Source organism: Cricetulus griseus, chromosome 4 (assembly GCF_003668045.3).
Source record: "Cricetulus griseus strain 17A/GY chromosome 4, alternate assembly CriGri-PICRH-1.0, whole genome shotgun sequence".
Taxonomy (NCBI): domain Eukaryota; kingdom Metazoa; phylum Chordata; class Mammalia; order Rodentia; family Cricetidae; genus Cricetulus; species Cricetulus griseus.
The window spans coordinates 172915999-172939071 of NC_048597.1; the positions used below are offsets into that span (position 1 = coordinate 172915999).

At 49.9% G+C, this 23073-nt stretch overlaps 1 protein-coding gene across 13 annotated transcripts in view; it reads left to right on the top strand.

Annotated features, from left to right (window-relative positions):
- Tle3 (TLE family member 3, transcriptional corepressor) overlaps positions 1-23073 on the top strand; it is a 46259-nt gene that overhangs the window by 10511 nt on the left and 12675 nt on the right. For 4 of the 13 annotated variants that reach the window (XM_027414824.2, XM_027414827.2, XM_027414826.2 and 1 more), the window contains exons 5-8: positions 10650-10712; positions 12147-12251; positions 19183-19387; positions 20776-20792. In XM_027414824.2, the coding sequence (XP_027270625.1) occupies positions 10650-10712; positions 12147-12251; positions 19183-19387; positions 20776-20792 (390 nt within the window). Of the gene's footprint in view, positions 1-9883; positions 10085-10649; positions 10713-12146; positions 12252-19182; positions 19388-20775; positions 20793-23073 lie in introns of all 13 variants that reach the window. The other 9 variants (XM_027414832.2, XM_027414829.2, XM_027414831.2 and 6 more) reach the window with 4 other exon arrangements.

Here is a 23073-nt window from a genome sequence, read left to right on the forward strand (position 1 = left end):
CTGTTTGGTTTCCATTCTATCTGATATCAAGTCGAAAGTGGAAGAGGAGGAAGGAGCAGCAACAGAAGGGGTGACAAGCTGAGGTGTGGTGACAGGAATGAGGAAGGGCCAGGTGACACTGCTCTGGGTTGTGAGGGAGCTGAGGCTGAAGGAACACATGAGACTTGCCTTACTTTGGCTTTTAGTGGCGGGTCTCTGAGGGCTTGGTCGTTGTTTATCTTGGCTTTACATCCTCTTTTGGGTTTGGGTTGTTGGCTTGTAATCCTGAGAATGGCTGTGACGCTGCTAGATGTGTTTAATTTACACTGGAAAGCTCCATCTTCCCTCAGATGGAGACACAAACTCAGCCAGAGTTCTCTTGGTCCTGTCTCAAGGGACTGTGCAGTGCAGCTTGGGTTGGGAGGAACACCTCCTTCTGGTTGACTGTGAAGGCTTTGGACTCCACCCAGTCCAGCAGCCTTTTGAGGGAGAAGGGAGGCCAAATCGAGGTCACTTCTACTCTCCAAGATCTTAAGGTCTTTTTTGGCTTATTTTGGAGACAGGTTTTTTTCTCTCTGTAGCTTTGTAGACCAGGTTGACCTCGAACTCACGGAGATATGCCTGCCTCTGCCTCCCGAGTGCTGGAATTAAAGGCATGTGTTACCACTGCCCGGCTTTTAAGATCTTTCTTGACTCAGGGTCTGAAACTGAGGATGCTGGTCAGACAAGCAGCACACACCTGTTTCGGGAGTTAGTGGAAGAAGAGGGTAGTTCAGTGTAGACCATCGTGCAGGGATGGAGTCAGTCGTAGCCTTGGATTCTAATGGGTATCATGCCCTCTCCTTCACGCTGGCCTCCATCTGGGAAGAGGCTTCCAGTGGGATGTGGGTGACACATGGTCTGGAATGTGGGGCCTGTTGACCAGGGTGGTAGAATTGGATGCCAATGAGGTGGAATAATATTCTGGGTCAAGCAGATGCCTTGGCTCATCTTAAGTATCACTGCTGTTTTTCCTAGCAGAATCCCTGCCCTTGGTTTCTTTCCAGGACAAGCCCTCAGCCCTGTTGAGCTTTGCCTTGGAGTAGAAGTCCTGGGGACAGCCTGGAGGAATCAGTTCATAGAAGCTTCTGCCTCTGCCAGTCAGGGATCTAATACATTATCCCATAGGAAGTGAAGAGTTTCCTTGAGCCAGTCACAAACAGCTGCCCATGGCTGCCACAGTCCTCCTGTTGTGGATTTGATACTAGCTTTTATGTCACTTTCAGGGTTGGGGGAGGGGCATCCTGCTCTTTCACCGGATTCTTACCCTGCTTCTCAAGAGGTCCCTTCTTTGCAGATCCCTTGAACTCCTCTATGTTGAAAGTCCAGGGACATTTCCTAGGCCTACAAGGTTGCAACAGGATTTCTGACAAGCCAGTTTTTACATGGGTGACAATGGAGATGTCAGTAGATTGGGAGTTTCTTTGTGGGGAGTCAGGGATCTCTAGAGACAGAAAACCAGGAGCATGGGAAGTGGGGGATGGGATTCTCTGGATGGCTAGAGTGGGGCTTTAGAGTGTCCCTTGATCTGTACCCCACCAGTGTGACTCTGGGCAGCTGCCTGACCTCTGAGCTTTTGCAGCTGTTAGCATATGTAATCCTACCTGCTAAAGGAGCGGGGTTGTCCAAAATTTTCACACCTGTGGCAGTGCTGTGTATCTGCACTGCCCAACATAGTCTCCATTAGCTGCGCAGACTGCTGAGTTACTGAAATGTGGCCCTGTGGTGGCTAAAGAACCGAGTTTTAAATCTAGTTGCTCTAACCCCTGTGTGGCACATGACTTTCTGGACGTTTGTGGGTTTGGGAAGTGTGATGGGGATTATAGGACACAGACAGGGTATTCTCACAATGGGACAGAGAGCTTTGAAATTTCCACAGCTTCAGAAAGGGAAAAGTGAATAGGAGAGGAAGGGGCCAGGCTTCTCAGACTTCCCTGAGACTGTCTCTTGTTGCTTGGCCACTCCAATACCAACCCTGCAGTAAATGTGTCTCACCCTGTGCTGTTCGAAGGGGTTGGATGACTTGTTTGTGGTCTCAGGGGTTGACCCATTGGCAGGATCAGATCAGGACACCTCATCTATTTGACCTGGGCCGTATCATGATGCCCATCCCAGAACCTGGTTGGCTCCAGTGCTCAGAAGTCTTCACAGTAAAAATGCATGCATTGGGGCATATTCAGGCTGCCCCTGGGCTGTTACTCACTGGTTGGTTGTTAGTAGCAGTGTTTGTGGTCCTGACAAATGTTTCCAGACATTGCTGATTGTCCTGTCCTCTAAGGGCCAGAATCAGCACTGGTTGAGAGGACCCTTGGTGTAAGGCTCTTAGAGCTGAGAGACTTGGTTACTTCTATCCTGATCTGTGGAGAGCTACCCTTTGCCCTCTCAGGACCTCATATATGCCATCTGTGAAATGGGAGGAGGGTGTCAGTCTGAGAGGGAGTAGATGGTGAGATGAGTGTCCTGGCTTAATCTCCATGGCCTGTAAAATGCCTGGTCTTACTTGAGGAAAGGATACCCCTTGACCCTCTGAATTTTAATTTAAGGAGGGGGATGTGCTGGGGCTTGTGAGCTCACATAGAATAGGGCTCTGTTTCTGCCTACTCAGTCTGCTGCAAACCGCCTCACTTTCCCTTCATGCTGCCTCCGTTTCCCAGAGAGCCCCTGTCCTCAAAATGTCAAAGCAGTTGGTTTCATTTGTAGCTCTGACCTGGTGAGGAGACCCCCAAAATTTAATGAGCTGCCTCAGCAAGGGTAATGTGACTTTTACAGCCTGTTGAGGGGCAAGGGGGAGATTTGCATAATGCTCCAAGGGGGGGATTAGGTGGCTGGGGGTTGCCATGGCAACTCTACAGGGATGAATTGAGAATTTTTCCTCCTCACAGGAGTTGGCCAATGGAGTCTGGGAAGGTGGGGGAGGGAACAGGGGGTTATCCGAGGGGAGGGCGGAGGGAAGGGGAGGGGGTTCCTGGGATGAGTGGGCAGCTTGGGGGAAGGTGTAATCTGAAAAGCTCCCTCTGTTCTGTCCATACAAGCAGGCTCTTTGAGAGCTGTCTCCCTTCCTAGGGGGTGGGAGGCAAGCAGTTTAATGTGTTTGGGAACCAAGAAATTAAAGTGAACAAATATTTAAAGATTATTGGATCTTGTTAACAGGAAGCTGGGTGGATGGAAAGTGAGAGTCAGAGAAATGAAAGTCTTAGCGTCTTAGAGCTCAGGGAGGGATGTGGGCTGTCATCTGGGCTCAGTTCTGTCTTATGGCATGGAGTGCCTTCATGGCCCTCTAGGTGCTCCTTGCTTGGCATCTGGACATATTGGAGACCTCTCTGTGTTATACCCCTGCCCACACCTCCTCCATGCTGCGGAAACAGGCCTGGTGCAAGGACAGCCCTGGGACAAGGGTGCAGGCTCCAGATTGGGTTGCAGTTCCTTTGCACTCAGCCCCTCCCCCTCTCGCTTGCCTGGCATGTGGACTTCTTACAAGAACAAGGAAGACTAATTTCTTGCAGGGAAGTGCCTAGAAGGGTCATGTCACCACTCAGAAACCCCAGGCTCTAGGAAGCCTGTGTGACTTCCTTCCTCCCTGCCCTCCTCATTGTTCCTTCGTCTCATGGGAAGGGCACAGGGGCTGGTGCATGAGGCATCCATCCCAGGCTAGCCTTGCCCTGTAAGACAAAGATCTTTGGGGTCATGTGGAGGCACTGGCCCTTCCTTGTACTCAGTCTTCCTAGCATAAAGACCCCAGCAGGCTTCTTCAGAGGGCGTAAATATTTAATGGTGTTGTAGTTATATATAATTTGATCAATATGTCAGAGCTAAGAGAGGCTTTAAAGAGGCTCACCTATCACCAAACGATCTGTGATGTATACTAGCCACCCCCCCCCTTCTCTCTGCCCCCAGAAGCAGCAAGCATCATCTCCAAGGCTGCTAAGTGGATCATTTATCCCTTTCTCGCTCCACAGCAGGATCTGTGGCATGGAGGGAATGGGGCCTGGGAACACCACCCTGGCTTTTGTTAGCTGCCTTGCTCCTCCCCCTCCCCTGATTTTCTTTCCTTTGTTGATAACTACCACCTGGCTGGACCCAAGGAGAAACTGCCTGGCCAAGGGTACCATCTTAGTCAGTAATTGAGGGACTATTAATTTAGAATTGCCTAGGAAATACAAGGAATATGTCAAGTCAAGGTTGTCAAGACACTTTGTTCTTGAATCTTCTAATACTTGGTTGCTGGGCAGTTAGGAAGCCTGGCCAGAGTTGGCTCCCGCTACACACAGCTCCTAGGCCTAAACTCCTCTCCATTTAATTCAAGATGAAGCATTTTCTCTCTAATTACCCAGAGAACTAGGTAAAACTTGATTCAAAATGCAGGAGTCTAGAGGATTAACCGGAGGTCCAGAGGTCCCGAGACGGGATCGAACTTTCAAGAGCTCACATTGGCTGGCTAGACACAGCTGGGATGGAAATCATTGGTTCTGTGTGGCTTTGAAGTGTAACTTCCACTTCAGGTAGGCAGGCGTCTGTTCCTTGTCTTTCTCACATGTATCTGTAAATGGGTCTCTAGACTCACATCGTAATTGTCCCATGACACGGTCCTAATCTCCAAGAAAGATACCCTTATTTTAAAGTTAAAACCAGGAGCCTGCTAGTGCTGGACAGCCATTTGCCCACCCAGCAAACATGGTGCTACTTCCTAGTGAAAGAATTTTGGTGAAGGAGTGTTTCTTTGTGTTCCACAAGATCTGTACAGGAGGTACTTAGAGATGTGTCCTTTTGCTGTGACAAAACACCTTGAGCAAAGCAACTTAAAGGGGCTTGGGAGATGTCTCAGTTGGTAAAATACCTGCTATGCAAACGTGAGGACCTGACCTCTACTAAAGTGTGCCTGTGACTCTAGTTGCGGGAGAGGGACAGAGACAAGCTGATTCCCTGAAGTTCAGTGACTAGCCAGCCTAGCCAAATTGATGAGCTCGAGGTTAAGTGCCCCACTAACTTTCTCCTTTTTGTGTAGTTTAGGACACCAGTTCATGGGATAACACACATGTAGGCTTAAGCCTGTCTACCGCCTCACAGCCCTGTCCATCGTGTTTCTCTTGCTTGAAGCTCTAGGACAGTTTTATGCAGACTGAAAAGCTCATGAGAAGATAGGACATGGGGATCCAGCCTCAACCAGCACCATAGCAGGCCTGCCCACTGTCTGGTACTCACTCATCCAGCTGTCAGGATGTGGTGTGGTATCCCCCCCCACACCCCACCTCCCCCACCCCCCCACAAACACACTGCTCTTCCACTTAGGCATTTATGTGGCACTCTGGTTTGCAGAGCTGTCTGAGGAAGTGGGAAGGTGGAGGTCACACAGCAAGTCAGGCCATTCAGAAGTGTGTGGCTGTGGCGGTCTAAAGTTTGTACCTGGCCCCTGGGACCTAAATGAGCCGCCTGCCTGGTCTTCCCTTCCCTTTTCCAGGTAACATGAAAGCCTGGAGAAGAGAAGTGGTTTGGAGACATCTGAAAGTTGAAGCTGGGCCATTTCTTTAAGAGGTTTCGGTGCTCCTTAACATGGCACCTTGTTATCGTCTGGCTGAGGTTAAAATGAAATGTGTTCTCAGAGTCTTCAGGTATGGGTGAGCAGGCAGTTTAAAGCTAACTATAGTGACTATAGTGACTCCCCTCCTGCCACCTCTCAGGTGAGATAGTCTAGTGTAGTGACTGTCGGGAACACTGTGTACCATGTCTAGTATGGTCAGTTAAAGGAGGCAAATGGACCAACATCTGAGTGGATGCTGAAGGGCCAAAGCAAGAGATTGCTGGGGTGAGGACCAAGAGTTTACTCCATCCCCTCCTTAACTCAGTGTCATAGGTCAAGGGTCAGGGATGGTCTGAAGTTGGAGCAGTTGCAGGTAGTAGATTGCTCTTTTAGACACACACTTTCAGAGTGTTCAAGTAACCTCAGCTTTCAGCCAGACATCCAGAGGTCTTGCTTTAATGAGGAGAGGACCGAGCAAGCAGGAGCTACATAGACACAGGGAACAGATTGTTCTTTGGGAAATTACATTTGCCCCCCACTATTTTGTTTTCTGTCATTTATTTGCCTAACAATCTCAGCAGAGACCCCGGGCAGATGTTCCTCCCCACTGCCCAGTTGATAGCACAGACTCTGAAAGGGACACTGGCCCTTCCCTGGCTGCTTCTGTCTGTACCTCAGAGATTAGTAACAGTGTCTTTCCACCAACAGCGCCACCACCTTTGAACTGCACATAAAAAGCATGTTGAAAGGCCAACGTAGCCTCCCCAGACACCTTTTGCTAAAACGTTCAAAGCAAGCCACCCTCCCCTCCTGCCACCTCTCAGGTGAATCTGAAGAGCCAGCTCACAGGCAGAGATGCCTTGTGTCCCCAGGAGGTGGGGAGAATGGGTTGGGCTTGCTGGACCCCAGCTGCCACACTGGTAACAGATTGTGCCTAAGAGTCCGCTGGGAGTTTTCTAGTACACACTCTAGCTCCAGCTTGTGGTTTGTGACCTGCCCTAATTGTCGAAATCACACATCTAGATTCTTGTCCCCCTTTTTTGGAGCGGGTGCTTAGAGGTTGTTTGAGTTGGATCAGATGCTGTTTGGACAGCTGTTGTAATCAGAAATGCTGTCAATCATTAGCCTTGACGGTCGATTTTCTTTCAAAAACATTTCTCTGAGCTGTCTCAACCTACTGAAATTTGGCTTCCTGGCCGGAAGTCATTTAGTGGAGTCGCTTAATTGCTGAGTGTCAGTTTCCCCATCTGGAAAATAGAGATTGTTGGTAGGTGCCTTCCGGCAGGACTGTAACAGTTGATACATTTGCTAAGAGTGCAGGTAGCAGTCAGCTAGGTAGATGGTTCCCTGTTGCTCTTAAGAATGGTTCTGGCTGGCTGGGCGGTGGTGGTGCACACCTTTAGTCCCAGCACTCGGGAGACAGAGGTAGGGGAATTTCTGTGAGTTTGAGGCTGACCTGGTCTACAGAGCCAGTTCCAGGACAGGCTCCAAAGGTATACAAAGAAACCCTGTCTCGAAATACAAAGCAAACAAACAAAAAGAATGGTTCTGTCTGTGTGGCTCATTCTCCTTCCTCTAGCTCAGTGGTTCTCCAACTCACTAATGCTGTGACCCTTTAATACAGTTCCTCATGTTGTGACCCCCAACCATAAAATTATTTTTGTTGCTACTTCCTAAGCATAATTTTGCTTCTGTTAATGAATCATGATATCTGATATGCAGGACATCTGATATGGCCCCTTGAAAGGGTCATTTGTTTCTCCAAAGGGGTTGTTCGCCCATATGTTGCGAACCACTGCTTTAGCACCACCCTCCCAAGAAATTGTTTGGTAAATAGTCTTTGTACCCATCTTTGGACTCATTGGAGTACAGAGCAGCCTGGGTACAAGATGGGGAACACTCAGCCTGTGCCTCTCTGTCGAGAGGAGACAAAGAAGTGTAGTAGTCAACAGCTCACTCCTCAAGGGAGGGCAGGAAACCGAAGCAAGTCTCAAGTCCCAAGACAGAGAAGCCTGGTGGTTATAAAAGTTCTCCAGGTGTATTCCAGATGTATTGCCGCCTCCCCCCCACCCTCCCACTCCCCGGCCCCAAGTGCTCTTGGTGACTTGTCTGAATCCTTTCTGCCGGCCATCGGCCTCTATCATGCTTGAGCTTGGGTGTCGATACCACAGGCTTCTAGAGGTTCTTGTCTCTGGGGTTGTTGTGTAGCGCTTGTGCTTAGTTGGTGTGTGGTGTAAGATGGATGAAGTAGGAGGGCGAGTGGTACTGAGTGACATCTTAGTCTCAGCCACCCACAGGGCTCCTGAGCAATCCAGCTGTGGTCACATGGTGGCCAGGCTTCCAGGCCTTGACTTGAACATGGCTGTGTAAAATCCCAGGGGATCCCTTTTCTTAATGACAGAGGATACTGGGCTTTGGGCCTGGCAGGGTGGGCGGTTTCCTGTAGGAAGCTGGCAGTCACAGCTTGCTACAGGTGTGGGGAAGGGGGAAGGCCAGCTCTTTCATTTTTTCTAACTACCAAGATCCTGACCCTTGACCTGCATTAGAGGATGTAAGCTCTGAAACCATTGTGAGCTGTAGTAGGTCAAATGGCTGGCAGGGATCAGAGGCGGCTTCTGCTTTCCTGCCTGTGTATATGGGGAATTGATGGGGCAACAAGAGACCCAGTGAGCTGGCTTGAGGTTGGCCTGGCTTGGTGTATACTTTCACCCTATTGGTAAAGGGCTTGAGCCACTGCCCACCTGCACCCTCCTTCCAGCTGTCTGTCAACACTGTCCACCACAGCCCCTCTCACAGATGTTGCTCACATCAGGAATCATGGCCATAGACACTCTACAGCATGAAATTCACACACACACACACACACACACACACACACACACAGAGAGAGAGGGGGGGGGAGGCCGGGGAGATGGCTTAGTCACTAATGCCCAGTACTGGGGTTTGTAGAGTCAGGAGAACCCTAGGAGCTCATTGGCTTGCCAGTCTAGCTGAAATGGTGAGCTCCAGATTCCGTAAGAGATCTTGTTTAGCCGGGCGTTGGTGGTGCACGCATTTAATCCCAGCACTCGGGAGGCAGAGGCAGGCGGATCTCTGTGAGTTCGAGGCCAGCCTGGTCTCCAGAGCGAGTGCCAGGATAATAGGCTCCAAAGCTACACAGAGAAACCCTGTCTCAAAAAACCAAAAAAAAAAGAGATCTTGTCTAAAATATTAAGATGAGAAGTAAAAGAGGACGTCAGGCTCTGGCCTCCACATGCACAGGCAGCATACATGTAGCACAGAGAGCAAAAGAATAAATGCTAGTAATGTTATTTTTTGGCCAAATAATTTATTGAGCATGTATTGTCTTCGAGACCCACAGCTTTATTGAACACATACTGTTTTCCAGTCATTGCTACCCTGGTTGTTTGAGGCAAGAGTCCTTCGGCCAGTGGGCCTCCTCAGCAATGGGGCTGATGTGTTGACGTTTTGCTCTTCCTCGTCTTTGCTAGCACATGTGACAGGGACGAATTCGTTCTCTGTCAGTTATGAGTGCGATGCAGGCTAGCTCATTGATTTTAGAACTCTGGCTCTCTTGCCTGTGTTTCATCCCCCTTCTCTATTCATTGTCTTCGGAGGAAGAAGTGAACAGGTGAGGAGGGCCCTGGTTTTAGGGTACAATTCTTCCTGCTTATGTAGGCTAATTTAGGGTTTACAAAGTGATCCTCCAAGGGTCCTTATGGCAGACGTCCCTGGAAAAAGGTCAGAGTCAAGCTGTGATTAAGAATCTCGCAATATACAAGACAGACCAACGGAACAAACAGTTTATGGTCAGGGAGATTGAGAAACCTTGGCGTGTGGGTGCCCTTATTATTGTCTGCCACCATTGCAAATACGAGTCCCACCAGCTCCCAGCTGGAATGCTACTTGCCCCTACTTCCAGAAAGCTTGGAAATTGGGGACTGTACTGATGCAGATGGTCTACAGTTTGAGGGACAGGCCTTCACAGCCTGGAGCAGTGCCTGCTGGGAAACACTGGCCCTGTTCCTGAGGAGACCCAGGTGTTCCTTCATGGCTTATCTCCACCCAGGAACCTGCACTGTGGTGGGCAGATTCTCTGGGTTGGATTGCCTGGCCCTGTGGTCATAGGACACAGGGCTGCCCAAGCCCATTAGGCTCTTGTCAGGACCGGTTCTCTCCACAAAGTCATTTTCTTTAGTGCCAGAAGGGGTGCTGGCCCCAGGAATTCCCCAAGGCCAGCTTTTGTGGGTATTGTTTAGCTGAGGCACACTAGATTTCACATGCAGAATCATTTGACATGCAGATGATCACAGGTTTTTAAAAGGCTGTTGTCATGGTTTTGTCTGAAAGATCGCTGCTGTGAGCTGATGAAAGCTTTGAAGGCCGCTCTGAGACCTTAGTCCTGGCTGCTCAGGATTCAGACAAGATAAGAAAGCCAATTCCAAGAGTCGTCTGTCAGCGTCCCAGGCCTTCCTGTCGGGCTCAGTTAACCATTTAGCAGCACTCTTGATCTGAGATCTCAGTCACAGATGGTCCCGCTGGAAGCTCTTGGTACTCTAAACATGTGCTTTGCTGGGAGGATGGTGGGCAGAAAAGTGATCTGCCGTTCTGTGGGCAGCCTGTACGAGGGTGTGGGGAACCACTGGGCTCCATTCTCAGATGAGGCCCTTAGAACTGAAGACTTACTAGTGTATTTTTCTGATTGTTCTACAAGGGTTAGAAGAATGGTGAAACGACATGCCACTCTGTGTGAGGCTGGCTCTGGGAGAGTCCTTCCCTCCATAATTAATACTCGGGGGCTCTGTTGTCTTTGAGCTCTCCTGTTTGGGGTGCCATTGGGCAGATCTTCGGTTTTGTCATGGGTTTTCTGGAATGTGGAGTGGTCTTTGTTTTGCTATAGGAGGGATTCTCTAGAGAGGATGCCAGTTTTGACCTGCCTAACACAGGCCATCTCCCCTGTGAAATGGGAGCTTTCTAAAATGTGATCATGAAGCCTATGGTAAGGGGCTGCAATGGGCGTGTGCACGCATGTGAGTGAGTATGTGACATGTACCACTTTGACTTGCCTTGGTGTTTCAGTGACTTGATTTATTTGTGGTCTCTTTTTCCTTTGCAGACAGAGATTGCAAAGAGACTGAACACAATTTTAGCCCAGATTATGCCTTTCCTGTCACAAGAGGTAAGGCTTTCTTCTGTTTCCTCCTCTTCTGCCCAGGGCAACACAATGTGGCCAGGTCTCTCTACAGCCAGAGCTCAGCCCTGTCTATCATACTGATCCAGCTGATAGGACTGACAAGTCTTCTCCAGCCGATCAGGGGGCAGAACTCACATTAGAGGGACCGTGTACTCCTTTTTCAGTGGGAGAATGGTCCTCTGCCATACCTAAATCCAGGGAGGAGGGTCTTGATCTTCACCTCCAACAGTGATGGGCACTATGACTGGTGTCCTAGCCACACATCCTCACTGCCTCTGCTTTCCTAGGAATATTTTCTGTGGCTGGTTGGTTGGTGGCAAAGGTCAGACCCTGTGTGGGGTGCTGGCTCCCCAGGTGCAAAATATCCTCTCCAAAGGAATGACAGGCAGGCTTGTCACTTTACCCTTGAGAGAACACCAAGTGGAGGCAAGGGCTGAACTCTAGCATTTTGAGGGAAGTATCTCCAAGAGGCTCCAGAGGTACGGGGCAGACCGATGGGTTGGCCTCATTGGCCTCTGTTTCTGTCCTGTCTGATTCCACTCCAACACAAGCAGGGCCAGGATGCCCTCTACTTGCCTTGGTATCTTGGGACCCTATCAGCTCCCTGGTAGAGTTCTGAATCTGAGGTAGTGACCAGGTTCTGACTAAATAAATAGAATAATTAGATGTGGCGGTGCCTTGGGTACCTAGTAAAGGAGATGGCATTGTGTGTGGCTGGTGCTACCTCAGGGCTCTAGGGAATGTATGAAATTTAATTTTCAATAATAGACGTTAGTTTTTCAAGAGCAGATTTAGGTTTGGCAATGTTGAGTGGAAAGTACAAATGTTTCCCATAGCATCCCCACACCACAGTGGAGTGTTTGTTAGAATTTTGAGTCCAAACCAACACATCATTGCAGTCAGAAGTTCTGAGACCCCATTAGAGTTCTTTCAGCCATTTTCACTTTCTCGTTCTAGCTAGACTCTTTGCTCTCCCTTTTGGTAGCCATGGATCAGATTCATGTTTCTCATCAGCCTTTGAATGTAAATCCCACGTGTTCTGTTTAGTTCACCACTAGCCACTATAGGCACCTGTCCTGAAATATGATGCCGTATATAATTACAGTATGGTCCCATGGCTAGAAAATAATCACTCCAATATGTAACATCCAGTTTATTATGTTCATATTGTAAGAATAAAGGTTTCCCTGTATGTGAGGTTGAGGATATCATGGACCAGTAGCCATCTGTGGTACTCATCTCTGTTTTCCTCAGAAAGTCCTTTGGTGACATCACTTACCACCCTTGTCCCTGTGTCTTGGGCCTGCTGAGTGGGCCTCTTTCTGTCTTCTCTGGGGAAGGGTCCTGAGAGACTCCTGGTGCCCAGTGATGGAGGATATTGAGGGTGGCCACACCTGAACATACTTTTTCTCCCCCCAGCATCAGCAGCAAGTGGCGCAGGCGGTGGAACGCGCCAAGCAGGTCACCATGACGGAGCTGAACGCCATCATCGGGGTACGTGGACTCCCCAATCTGCCTCTCACCGTGTGTATAGCCCTTTTATTCCTCTCATTTACCATGACCAGAGATGAACTCTGACCTTAGGTGTTCTCAAAGAATGGCAACCCCATGGCCCACAGCTTCCCTAGGCAGCCAAGGACTTGGACCCATAGGGTTCTTCCCAATGGGCTCTGCCATTGTCTCCTAGTCCTAGACACATCTCCAGTCTGCCTGTAATGTCATTAGCTTCCAGTCCCCTGGCATCTGGTGTCCCTGACTTCCAGTGCCTGGCTGCTGCCTCCCATTCTCCCTCCCCAAGGCTGGGCTGCCCTTCTTTGGCCTCCTGGGGTCAGAACCATCTCTGCTATTTATTTATGTGCACCGTGCTGTGACAGTATTGGGGTTGGGGGGTCTTGCTGCTCCCTGCGCTGGGCTGCATGGCTGAACACTCTTCGCACATCCTTGTGAATTTCAGCTGTACACCTCGATGGAACCTGGATAAGTCCTTTGGTAAAGGCAGTTCAATGGGTGTTACTCCCTGTGGGAGCTGCTGGGGGCTGGGGAGGGCTGAAGCCTGCATTGATTCTTGGTGGCATTGAGGGGAAGGTCAACCCTGCCTGCTGTGTGGGAAGGGCAAGAGGCTTGGTGCTGAGAAGCAGCACCCTAGGGAGAGAAGCCATGGTATTTAAAGCTTGAAGTATCTTCTGCCATCATCTAGCCCAGGATTCTCTTTAAGAAATAATTTTATAAAGTTTATTGTCTGATACTTTAATCATACATACAGTGTAGTTTGATCCTGTTCACCCCCATTATCCCTTTCTGAAAAAGTATTGTTTTACACTTATCATTGAACTCGTGTGTGGTCATACATGTCACAGCATGTGTGTTGACTGTCGACGGATGGTATGCAGGAGCCAGTTCTGTCCTTCCATTCGGTGGGACCCCATAGTCTCAACACAAGCTGTCAGGTTTGGCAGGGAGCATTTTTGCCCACTACTGAACCCCTCTCTGCCCCTCCCCCATTGTCTACTCATACCGTCCCACTTCCTCTAAACCCCTTCCTCCCCAAAGTCCCCCTTTTACTGAGTTTAACTAGGGTTTCCGGAGAAGGGCGTAGGTGTGGGGTGGGGTGTAATTTACTGGAACATAGGACCCATGGTCGGGCACTGTTGAAATTTGGAACCAGGTAATTCTTCGTTGCCCTGTGCATTTTTGGATATTCAACAGCAACCTTGCTCTGTACTCACTGTACAGCACCCACCCTTCTACCCTACCCCCCACCCCCGCGTCCTTACGTACCAAATGTCTCCAGATGTTGCCTATGTCTACTCGGGCAACAGGGCCTCTGGTTGAAAACCTCTGGCTTGGTCCAGGACTGTTACTTCACAGAGATTTAGCCATCAAGCCAACTTGAGAATGGGGTTTTCTAAAGCATCCTTGTGCATGGCCTGTGTCCCACAGTGGTGTTACAGGGAGTTATAGGTGGGCTTTATACCCCAGGGTGTCTTCAGAAGTCTTTCTCCTGCAGCTCCTTGACTGCATTCCCTTCTGGGCTCTCCTGTAGGTCTCCAGGGCAAGTTCTTTCACCCATCTATAGGGGTTATAGTTGAGTTCCATCTCTTCTCCCTCCCTCTTTGGAATTTAAGATCCACAAGTGAAAATACTGTTTTTTTGTGTTTTTGTTTTTTGACAAAAAGGGAAACTGGGAAGCAGCCTCATTGGATTGGCTCCAGTTCCTTTAAGTAGCGTTTAGGAAGCTACAAGTTAGGTCAAGGCAGCCCTAGGCAGATATTGGAATTCAATTAAAGCCCACGAGTGGGGCCTGTGACCCCCATTTTCAAGGTAATTGCTTCTTGGGCTCTGAGTGAATGCGGCCATCGCCCTGTCATTAGGCAGGCAGCCGTCTAATCGCTCCGCCTGACAGAGCCTCACAAGTCAGGGATTGCCAACAGCTGGGGCAGGCTGGTGCTGGGGAGCTGTGCTTGACTGCCCTCCAGCGAGGGGCTTGTTTCTTTTCTCCTGGAGGAGAGAGGGGAGCCACCCTGCTAAGGACACAGCTAGAGAGCATGCTCTAGTCTGAGATTTCCTCAGATAGGCGGGTTTTAGCAGCACACCTGGCTGCGTTTGGCTGATTGAGGCCTCCTGAAGTCCTCATTTAGCTGGGCTACTAGCAATATCTAGAGCATGGGTGCAGCCAGAAGCATGTCACAGGGTAGTAGTCTCCCAGCGTCTTCCTCTGAGAGGACATGCTATACCCAAGTTAAGAAGGTATGTGTGGAGAGCAGAAAGGAACGACAGGTGAAGGCACTTGGGCTGCTGACCAACCATCCTCAGCTCCCAGTGGTCCTTATGGAATTCATGTTCTCTTGGGGAATCTGGGCCTAGAGATGGAGTCTCTTCCAGAACTTGCTTCATATAAGGTTCTGTGTGGACCTGAGGCCTTTTGCCCAGGAGGGTGGTGGGTGCTTGGCTACTCGGTCTGGACTGGTGAGAGAATTACTTAGTAGCTGTATGTGAAATGCTGATTTGATATTTTTCTTGAGAGGAAGAGGAGGAGGAGGAAGGTTGGCGTTGTAGCCTGTCCCAGACTAGGCAGAGTCTGTGAAGCTGCAGTGCTAGGGCTTCCTGTCTTCACTCCAGGAGGTGTCTGGGTGAGATGGCTGAGCAGTAGTCAGCTGGTGGCAATTTAGAAGAAGGGACAGAATGGTGGAGAAGCTCTCTCTACCCTAGCATCAGCTTCTGGGAACCTAGAGGCTGAGGTAAAACAGGGGAATGCCGAGTCGGGAATCCTGGCTTAGACTTCTGCTGCATGTGGAGTTAGTTGGCCCTCATGGTTGTCCCGTATTTCTGAAGCAGGGATAGCAAAGATCGTTGTGACCTCTAAAAACTACTGCCATACCCAGAAGCTCTAATGCTTCAGGAAGCCTTGGTTACCCAGTGGGCTGTGTGGAAGACCTGCTCTTTCCCATCCTTGCTGGTAGAGAGGCATCTTTGGTGTTATCTGGACCCCATCTGCTTCCTCTGATGCAGCTCTTGGCCTATTTGGCTCTGGAATTGAAGCGGTTAGACAACTTCCCTAAGTTTAACTCAAATTATGAACCTCAGAACCAAAGCATCTAATCAGCTAGCAGAGGCATGAAGCATGAGGTGTGTAATCCGGTTACACATGCTCTTCAAGCAAGATCTCCCAGTAGCCTCTGCTGTCAACCACGCCTGCCAATCCCAGACCATGGGCACCAGGTACTCAGGGATGGACGTGCACAGGAACCACCACAGGGACATTAGCTCTGATGTATGTTTTTTTGGCATGAAACTGTCAAGGATGGAGAAGTGGATGTTCAGGAGTGTGCTTGGTTCTGTATTTCAGCCCAAGGGGGTTTAAGGGCAGAAGGGAGAATCACTGACTTTCTTCTCACAATGGAGAAGAGCCACTATCAGGAGGAACAGTCAAAAGTGGAGGCCGGTGGCCTCAGATCTCATCATTGTTGACATTTTTCTACCATCAAGAAAGCTTCAGTTGAAAGCAGTGTGACCCTCCCACTCAGACTAAACCATATTTGAGCACTTTGTGCTCTGAAGCCACAGGACAGGATGCAAAGGATAGAAACATAGCCTGAGAGTGGCTGCATCCTGCTTGCCTGCCCAGGGAAATGACAGGCCACGCTCCTACCTGCCTGAGAGTCAGATCATTGCCGGATGTTCCTGGCCCCATCAAGGAGAAAACTTGGCTTCACTCTATTGTCACCAAGACCACTGCTGGCAGACCCTTCACCCAAAGAGCGCGCTGGTGTCCATTTGCATCCGGTCCTCCTTGTGGAAGAACTTACAGCTCCACTTTTCCACTGCTTTGCAGTCTTCAGGGCCAGCTCCATGGTACCTTCAGACCACACCCCAAGGAGACCATAGGGGTGTTTCTGGCTGTACAGAACCAGCTGTTCTTCTTGCCCCTGTCGAAGAGGATGCTCCTTGCTGAGACACAGAAGAGCACTGTGGCCATCTCTGAGTAGCTGCCACCTTTTGTCACAGTTTGTTTCTGCTGTGGATTTACCTGTGGATATTTGTCTGCCCCACTGACACTGCTGTTCCAGCTACCTCTAACTGGTCCTCCAGGGCTGCTGCATCAGCCACCTGGATGAGGCTTTCTGCTGACTTATTTCCCTACCTCTCTGCTGCTAACTGACTCACCTGGAACATGGTAGAAGGATGTGCCAGGACTGTTGGGTGCTGCAGGGATAATGTGACAGCCATGTCTTCCTGAAACTTCCAAATTGCTCAAAGATGGCGGTGATGATTGTACCCATTTGCTAAGGTTGCTTACATTTCAGCTTTGCTTTTCCGTAGAATACTGTGAGTCCTGCACAGCCCAAGGGTGAGCTTCACTTTGATGTCCATTTTGTAGGAAAATTGGGCCTAGAGAGGTCAGATGGCTTATCCAGGGACTCACCGCTGATAGATGGGGATGGAAATCCACCTCCATCTGCTCTGCCTGGCTCCAGGATCTGAGTTCTCCAAACTGAGAAAGGAAATTTCCTGTGACCAGAAGAGGGAGAAGGCAATCTATTTTGACTGGACAGATTGGAGTGGGAGAAGAGACCTAACTGGGAAGGGCGATTGGATACATTTTTCAACCGCTGGCAACCGCTGGTCTTCGAAATCTACACATAGTTTTGCGTGTCTGTGGCCAGCAACCCCCTACCCCCACCCTTCTTGTCTTTTTAAGGCGTCATAGTTCCACATTATGCACTCTGGATTAAGTACCCAAGTCCTTGCTTTCTGGGGTGGTCTAGCCATGCTGTGGAATACTAAATAGTCATTCAAAAGGAAAGTTAATTTTTTTTTCTTCAGAACATTTTTTAAATCGGGGCCTATAAATAACAGCATGATCAACAAGAGCTCATTTGTGGAGAATCACACGGAAAATTGTGAATCTGAAAAATCTGGGTTCCAGACAGACTGACAATGGCTCGTGAGGGTGGGATGAACAGGGACCTTAAAAAGAACAAAACTTTTAAATCTTAAAGAAAATCTTGTTTTCTTAACAATGAGCATGTGTTATTTTGTGAATATGTTAAAAATTCATTTTCTTTAAAAGGGAAGGTGGGGAGCTGTGTTCGGCTCCCGTGTGAAAGTTCAGTGTTAGCCAAGAGGACTGGAGGTCTGCCTGGCACACCATGATTCTGCTCCCTTACCTTAGTTCTGCTGTGACACTAGCAAACCTAGAGTCACATCACTCTTAAGACCAGTGGCCACCAAAAGCTTGCACAGGTGCCTAACAGTGGGGTTATCGCAGGTCCTCTGTGGTTCAGGGCACTGGCTGTGGGTAACAGTCCTATAGATAGATCTAAGGCATGGAGCCTTGGGGGCCAGAAGTATAAGGCTGCCACAGCAAGCTTGACTTAGAGGTAGAGCAAGGTCAGCAGTCTGGAGGGATCCTGGAAGCTTTTAATCATCGACCAAATATCTGTAGGAATTTCCCAGATTTGAGAGCGCTATTTCACAGGTCCAAGCTCCCTCAGCCCGTGCTGATACCTTGGCTTATTACATCATTGCTGTATATCTGCCTTCATCTTGTCCCTCGTGCTTTGAAGTTCTTTGGAATACTCTGTAGACGGTGTTAGTGGTTGACAGAAGAGTTCAAATTACATTTAGGAGTCACGGGACTCCAGCTGCCCACTCCAGTGCCCCTTTATCAGTTTATAGTCTGTAAAAATGGGCACAACCCTTCCTCCACTGGGTGACTGTTTGAATTACAGGATCTTTTTGGATAGTGTCCAGGGATTTTATATGCACATACAAATGGCCTTGGTTACTTTTTCTGGGACTAGTCAAGACAAAAGATGTGTGCATGGGTGGAGACAAGCATACCCAAAGGCCCAACCAGTCCCAAGAAATATTTCCATCTCTGAGAAATATTTGATACCATATAACCAGTCCCACAATGCCAGGGGTTCTTGGCATAGTCTTACGAATGAGGGAGCATTCCATCTTGGCTGCTGGGGGAACATGGAAGCTTCTGAGCTGGGAGCTTGGGATTGGGGGCAAAATGAGATGAGCAGCCTCAATGCTGGCAGTGGGAAGAGGCGTCAGGCAGCAGAGTCCTGGGTTAGGTGTGGGGAGGAACAGGAGCATGGCTGTTATTGTGTGGCTGGGAGTACTCAGGTTGTTACAACAGCGGGAGAGCCCTTTGAGAACTCCGTGCAAGTGTGGAAGTGCCAGTGACTGCCATGAAGCCCATTGAGCAGTGGCTGCGTGCCCAAACCCCTGTTACCTTATGTAGTCCCCTGTAGTAGGTGCTGCCTCCCCCCTTGTGCAGATGAGGAATTTGAGGCTTAGGGAGTTGATTCCTTCCCCCAGCTGTGCAGACAGTAAGTGCCAGAACAGGGACATAGCTCCTGACCCATCTGGTTTCAAGGGCTCTCTGCTCTCCCCGGTTCTGTGGCTCTGTGTTCTCTCTACTCTGATGGCCGAGGACATCAGCTTTCATTTCACCAGTCCTGGTACTTCTCTGCTCTGGCCTACCCTGTCCCCACTCTGCAAGCTTTGGGTTTCTTCAGGATCATGGAGGCTTTGCCCAGGTTCCAGCTTTGGGTGGGAGGTGCTGGCTGCTGATGTTAAAGGCATGTATGCATGAGCTATGAGCTTAAAAATGGGTTCCTCTCAATTGAAAGGAAGCCCTGATGACCCTGTGGGTTTTAAACGCATGCATTATTTATCTTGGGCTTGGAAACAGGCATGGGAAACTGTCCTGAAACTGGAGGGGGAGGTGGGGGGGGATGACGCTGGAAGACATAAATCTTCTACGTTGCAGTCCATTAACAGATTTTGTTCAGCAAAATGAGCATGTGGGCTGAGCGGGCAAGTGGGGGGGGTGTTGTTTCCCTGTCGCTTAACGGTAGAGGAGCGAGGGGGAGGGGCAGAGGTGACCCATCCTCTGCCCTGTCTGACCTATCATCGCTTACCACCAACTTCATTGCAGCAGCAGCAACTCCAGGCACAGCACCTCTCCCATGCCACGCATGGTCCCCCGGTCCAGCTGCCACCCCACCCGTCAGGCCTTCAACCTCCCGGGATCCCCCCAGTGACAGGAAGCAGCTCCGGGCTGCTGGCACTCGGTGCCCTGGGCAGCCAAGCCCACTTGGCAGTGAAGGATGAGAAGAACCACCATGAACTGGATCACAGAGGTGTGGCTTTGGGTGGGCAGGTGTGGGCAGGGTGGGCTGGAAGACACACCATGAATAGACATGGCAAGTCCTGTCACCTAGAGTCTGGAGTTAGCCAAGACTTGGATCCATCTGTTGAGTCCTTCGACCCAGTGACCTGTCCTAGAGGCAGTCTATCTAGAATAGCCCCCATCTTCCCAATTGCACCCTGCCTGTTCTTTAGGGCCAGGCCACCATGTCCTTCAGGATGCTTTGGTGATTGGATGAGGGCCTTTTCAAAAGAGCTTGTGTTGGGGCCCCTTGGTAGCCTTTTGTTGCTGCCTTCCTCTATCCAGTCAGGTTCTTAGTAGTGCAGAAGGTACACTACTCAAGCGCTGCTTGGGGTTTTGCTCAGTTGGTAGGGTACTCGCCTAGCATGTCTGAGCCCTGGCTTCATTCCTTGGCACCATACAAACTAGGGGTGGAAGGGCATGGCTGTAAGCCCAGTACTAGGAGATGGAGACAGAATGCAAAAGTTTATGGTAATTCTCAGCCGTATAGTGAGTTCAAGGTCAGCCCTGGGTATTTGAGACCCTGTCTCAGACTAGTTAGTGGGCCATCTTATGTGCTGGTCTCGGCAATACTCCAGCTGGAGTCTAGAAAGTCGAGGAATGACAACTCGTTTCTGGTTCCCCCTGAAGACCCAGGGAATAGCACTATTAGGGGTCAGGAGGACATCAGAATTAAAAAGGACCTGACCCCCGCCCCCCACCATGCAGCCCCTTAATAAAGTTGCCAGCTTGTACGTTTGTTTGGCTTTTAGGTATTTACTGGGCCACATGGCCAATATCTTCCCAGCTCCCAGGGACTTTGGGGGAGGAGTCACCATCCTAGCCCTAGTCCATGCTGTATCCTAGGAACCAGAGACCAACTGTTTTGTGCCTTCTTGGCAGAGGAGGAGAGGACCATGGGAGCTGGTGCTTAGCTGGACTGGTGTAACCAGAGGCCTAAGCGTCTGGGGGCTTTTTGGCAAAGATATGGAGAATGGTGTTAAGAAAACAAAACAGTAAAAGTCACTCCTAAATTCCATTGGATTTTTTTTTTTTCTTAAAGCAATAACCTTCCTAGCTCTAGAAAGTGCAGTGACAAACAAACCAATGTTCCTCTGACATATCAGGGAGAAGGGGGCTGATGGGCCTCCCAGGCCATGCTGGGGACTGGTGGGAGGGGACCACTGCAATTAGAATTAAGATGCCCAATTTCCATACTGAGAACTGTCACCCAGGGACCTAGCATCAACCTAACCAGTGAGAGGTGGCTTTAATAAATCATAATAAAAGTTAGCTGAGTTGAAAGTGACCTTTTACCTTTTTTTCCCCTTTTCCTTGGGGGTCCTGACCCTCCTCCTGTCCTGACCTTCCTGCCCACAGAGAGAGAGTCCAGTGCGGTAAGTGTGGGTGCTCTGGATCTTGGTGTGGGGTGGGTACGGGAGGAGGGTGGATCTGCCTGGGGGCTTGTTCCTAGAACTATAGGCCTGGCAAGTAGCCTGTGCTGCCCAGAGCTAACCCCAGAGTTTCCTGTTCTGCTCTGTGGGTGGAAGCCGGGGGTTTTATCACTTGTTTGTGCCCAAAACCTTGCTTCAGGGCTGATGTGCGGGTGACAGTGTCTCCACTACAGATCCAGTGCTAGGGGTAGGAGTTGCTATCCTCTCTTGAAAGTGACCTTACATTAAAGAAGCCTGTTATCTCTAGGTGGTAGGCTCTTGCCTGACTCAGCTCTAATCCTCCTCCCCGCTTACAGAAGTGGTCAGCTGAAGCCCTCAGCCTTGCATCTTCCAAGGGTCTTTGTGGAGTCATGACTCCAAACCCTGGTGTCCCCATGTCTCCTGGGCCATGGTTCATCACCCCTATAGGTTGAATGCATGCTCCCAGCATTATCCTGAGTCCTCCCTCCTTCAAATGCCTGAGGTTTCTACCTTCTCTGCACTTTCACTCCTGTCTAAGAAAGTGCTAGCAGGCAGGCATTAAGGCCAGGCCGCCTGCGTGTCTGCCAGCTCAGAGATTTGCTGTAAATCTTTCTGATCACACTGAGGCTCCGAGGTTCTGTTTCAAGTGAATAAGCCCTCTGAATAAGCGCTGTGGAGTCTGGATAAAAAAAAAAAAATCCTCCAGCGATTAGCAAAGCTATTTTATTCCTCATCGCCATGCTCGGATCCAGGACCATCTAATCTGCTAGGATGGCTTTGGTTATTACCTCATGTTAAGTAGGACTTGGAATGTCAGACCGTTAACTAGCCATCTAGGCAGCAGCCTCCTCAGGAAGCTCCCTTGCCCTGACCTGCCTTCCTTTTCCATCCCTCCCTTCATGCAAACTGTTTTCAAACCTCTGGTTAGCATGAGTTGTCTCTACGTACTCAGAAATCCAGGTCTCCCCCTTGGGCTCAGGAATGACTAGGCACAGAAGAAAGGAATGATTAAAGCTGAAAATCCATTTGGATTGCTTTGGTGTTGATCCTTAAACGGTGGCATTTTTTGGAGAGACAGTTTGCCTACATAAAAGGCTGGAACAGGAGTGTGTCCATCTGCTCCCCCCATCCCCACTCCAGTCTCAGTTTTATGAGATGTTGGGTGGTATCTTGACCTGAGCCTCAGTGTCCTTATGCATACCATGGGAGTTACCCTGCTCAGCCTCTCGGCTTTGATAGGAAGACCTCTTAAAGGACTCATTTCTTGGTCAGCACCAGCCTTCTCCAAGAAGTGGGTAGTTGAAACCCAGCAGCCTCCTATTCATACCTATTAGCTTTTGGCCTTGTGCCCCTGTTGAAAGCTTTCTGCTACAAACCCAGAGAGACCCCCAAGTGCTCTGTCCTTTGCCCCATAGTGCTCCCTGGCATCTGATCTGGGCAGACTCAACACAGAGGCTGGAGAGTGAACTGGGATGAATCCCATGCCATCCTAGGGCTGGGCAGCTCAGAGTGGGGACTGTAGGGGCTGTGTCCTCAAGGCCACGGTGCTGGATGGTGGAGATTGAAATAATCAGCCTTAGGAAAACAGGTTGTCAACAGTCGAGGCCTCCAGCAGGAAGGACAAGGCTGTGTCAGAGAGGGGAGGGGGCCGGGTGGACAGGCTGGAAGCTGTCCCAGAGGGGTTAGTCTGGAGTCCAATTAGAGGTAGCTTCATTCATATTTCCTTGCCTAGCTGAAGCAATAAAAAATACTTAGTTTTTTGGCTGCCTGCCAACCAGAGGCGGGCTGGATCGATGCCGCTAAATGCCTGACATGACTCTCCGGTAGCGGCGAGGGTTTTCAGCCTGACTGCATGAGAAGAAAGAGTTCCCTGTTCTCGCACTAGGTCGCAAGGAGAAACACGAGCAGCCACCCTGTCCCCTCCCTCTCTCCATCACCCGCCCGCGCAGGGGCAGCCAGCCTGAGGGGCTGGAAGCATTTCTGCTTAGCACGGGGTGGCCGCCACCATCGGAGGAAATGAAATGAAATGACGGTGATTTTTTTTTTTTTTCTGCCTGTGCTTGCAGCAACTAATTGAATTGCGGCTGTGCGCGCATCGCCGCCGCTCGCCCGGCTGCGGGGAAGGTTGAGCTGCAGTTCCATTATAACCTCCATTTTTTTTCTTCAAGGCTTGATAACTCTGCCATTTTAATTTGCTTCAGGCAGAAACTTGGCAGGGAAGGGCTGCCCAGAAAACCGGCTTAGGAAAGGAAATTAAGTTCTG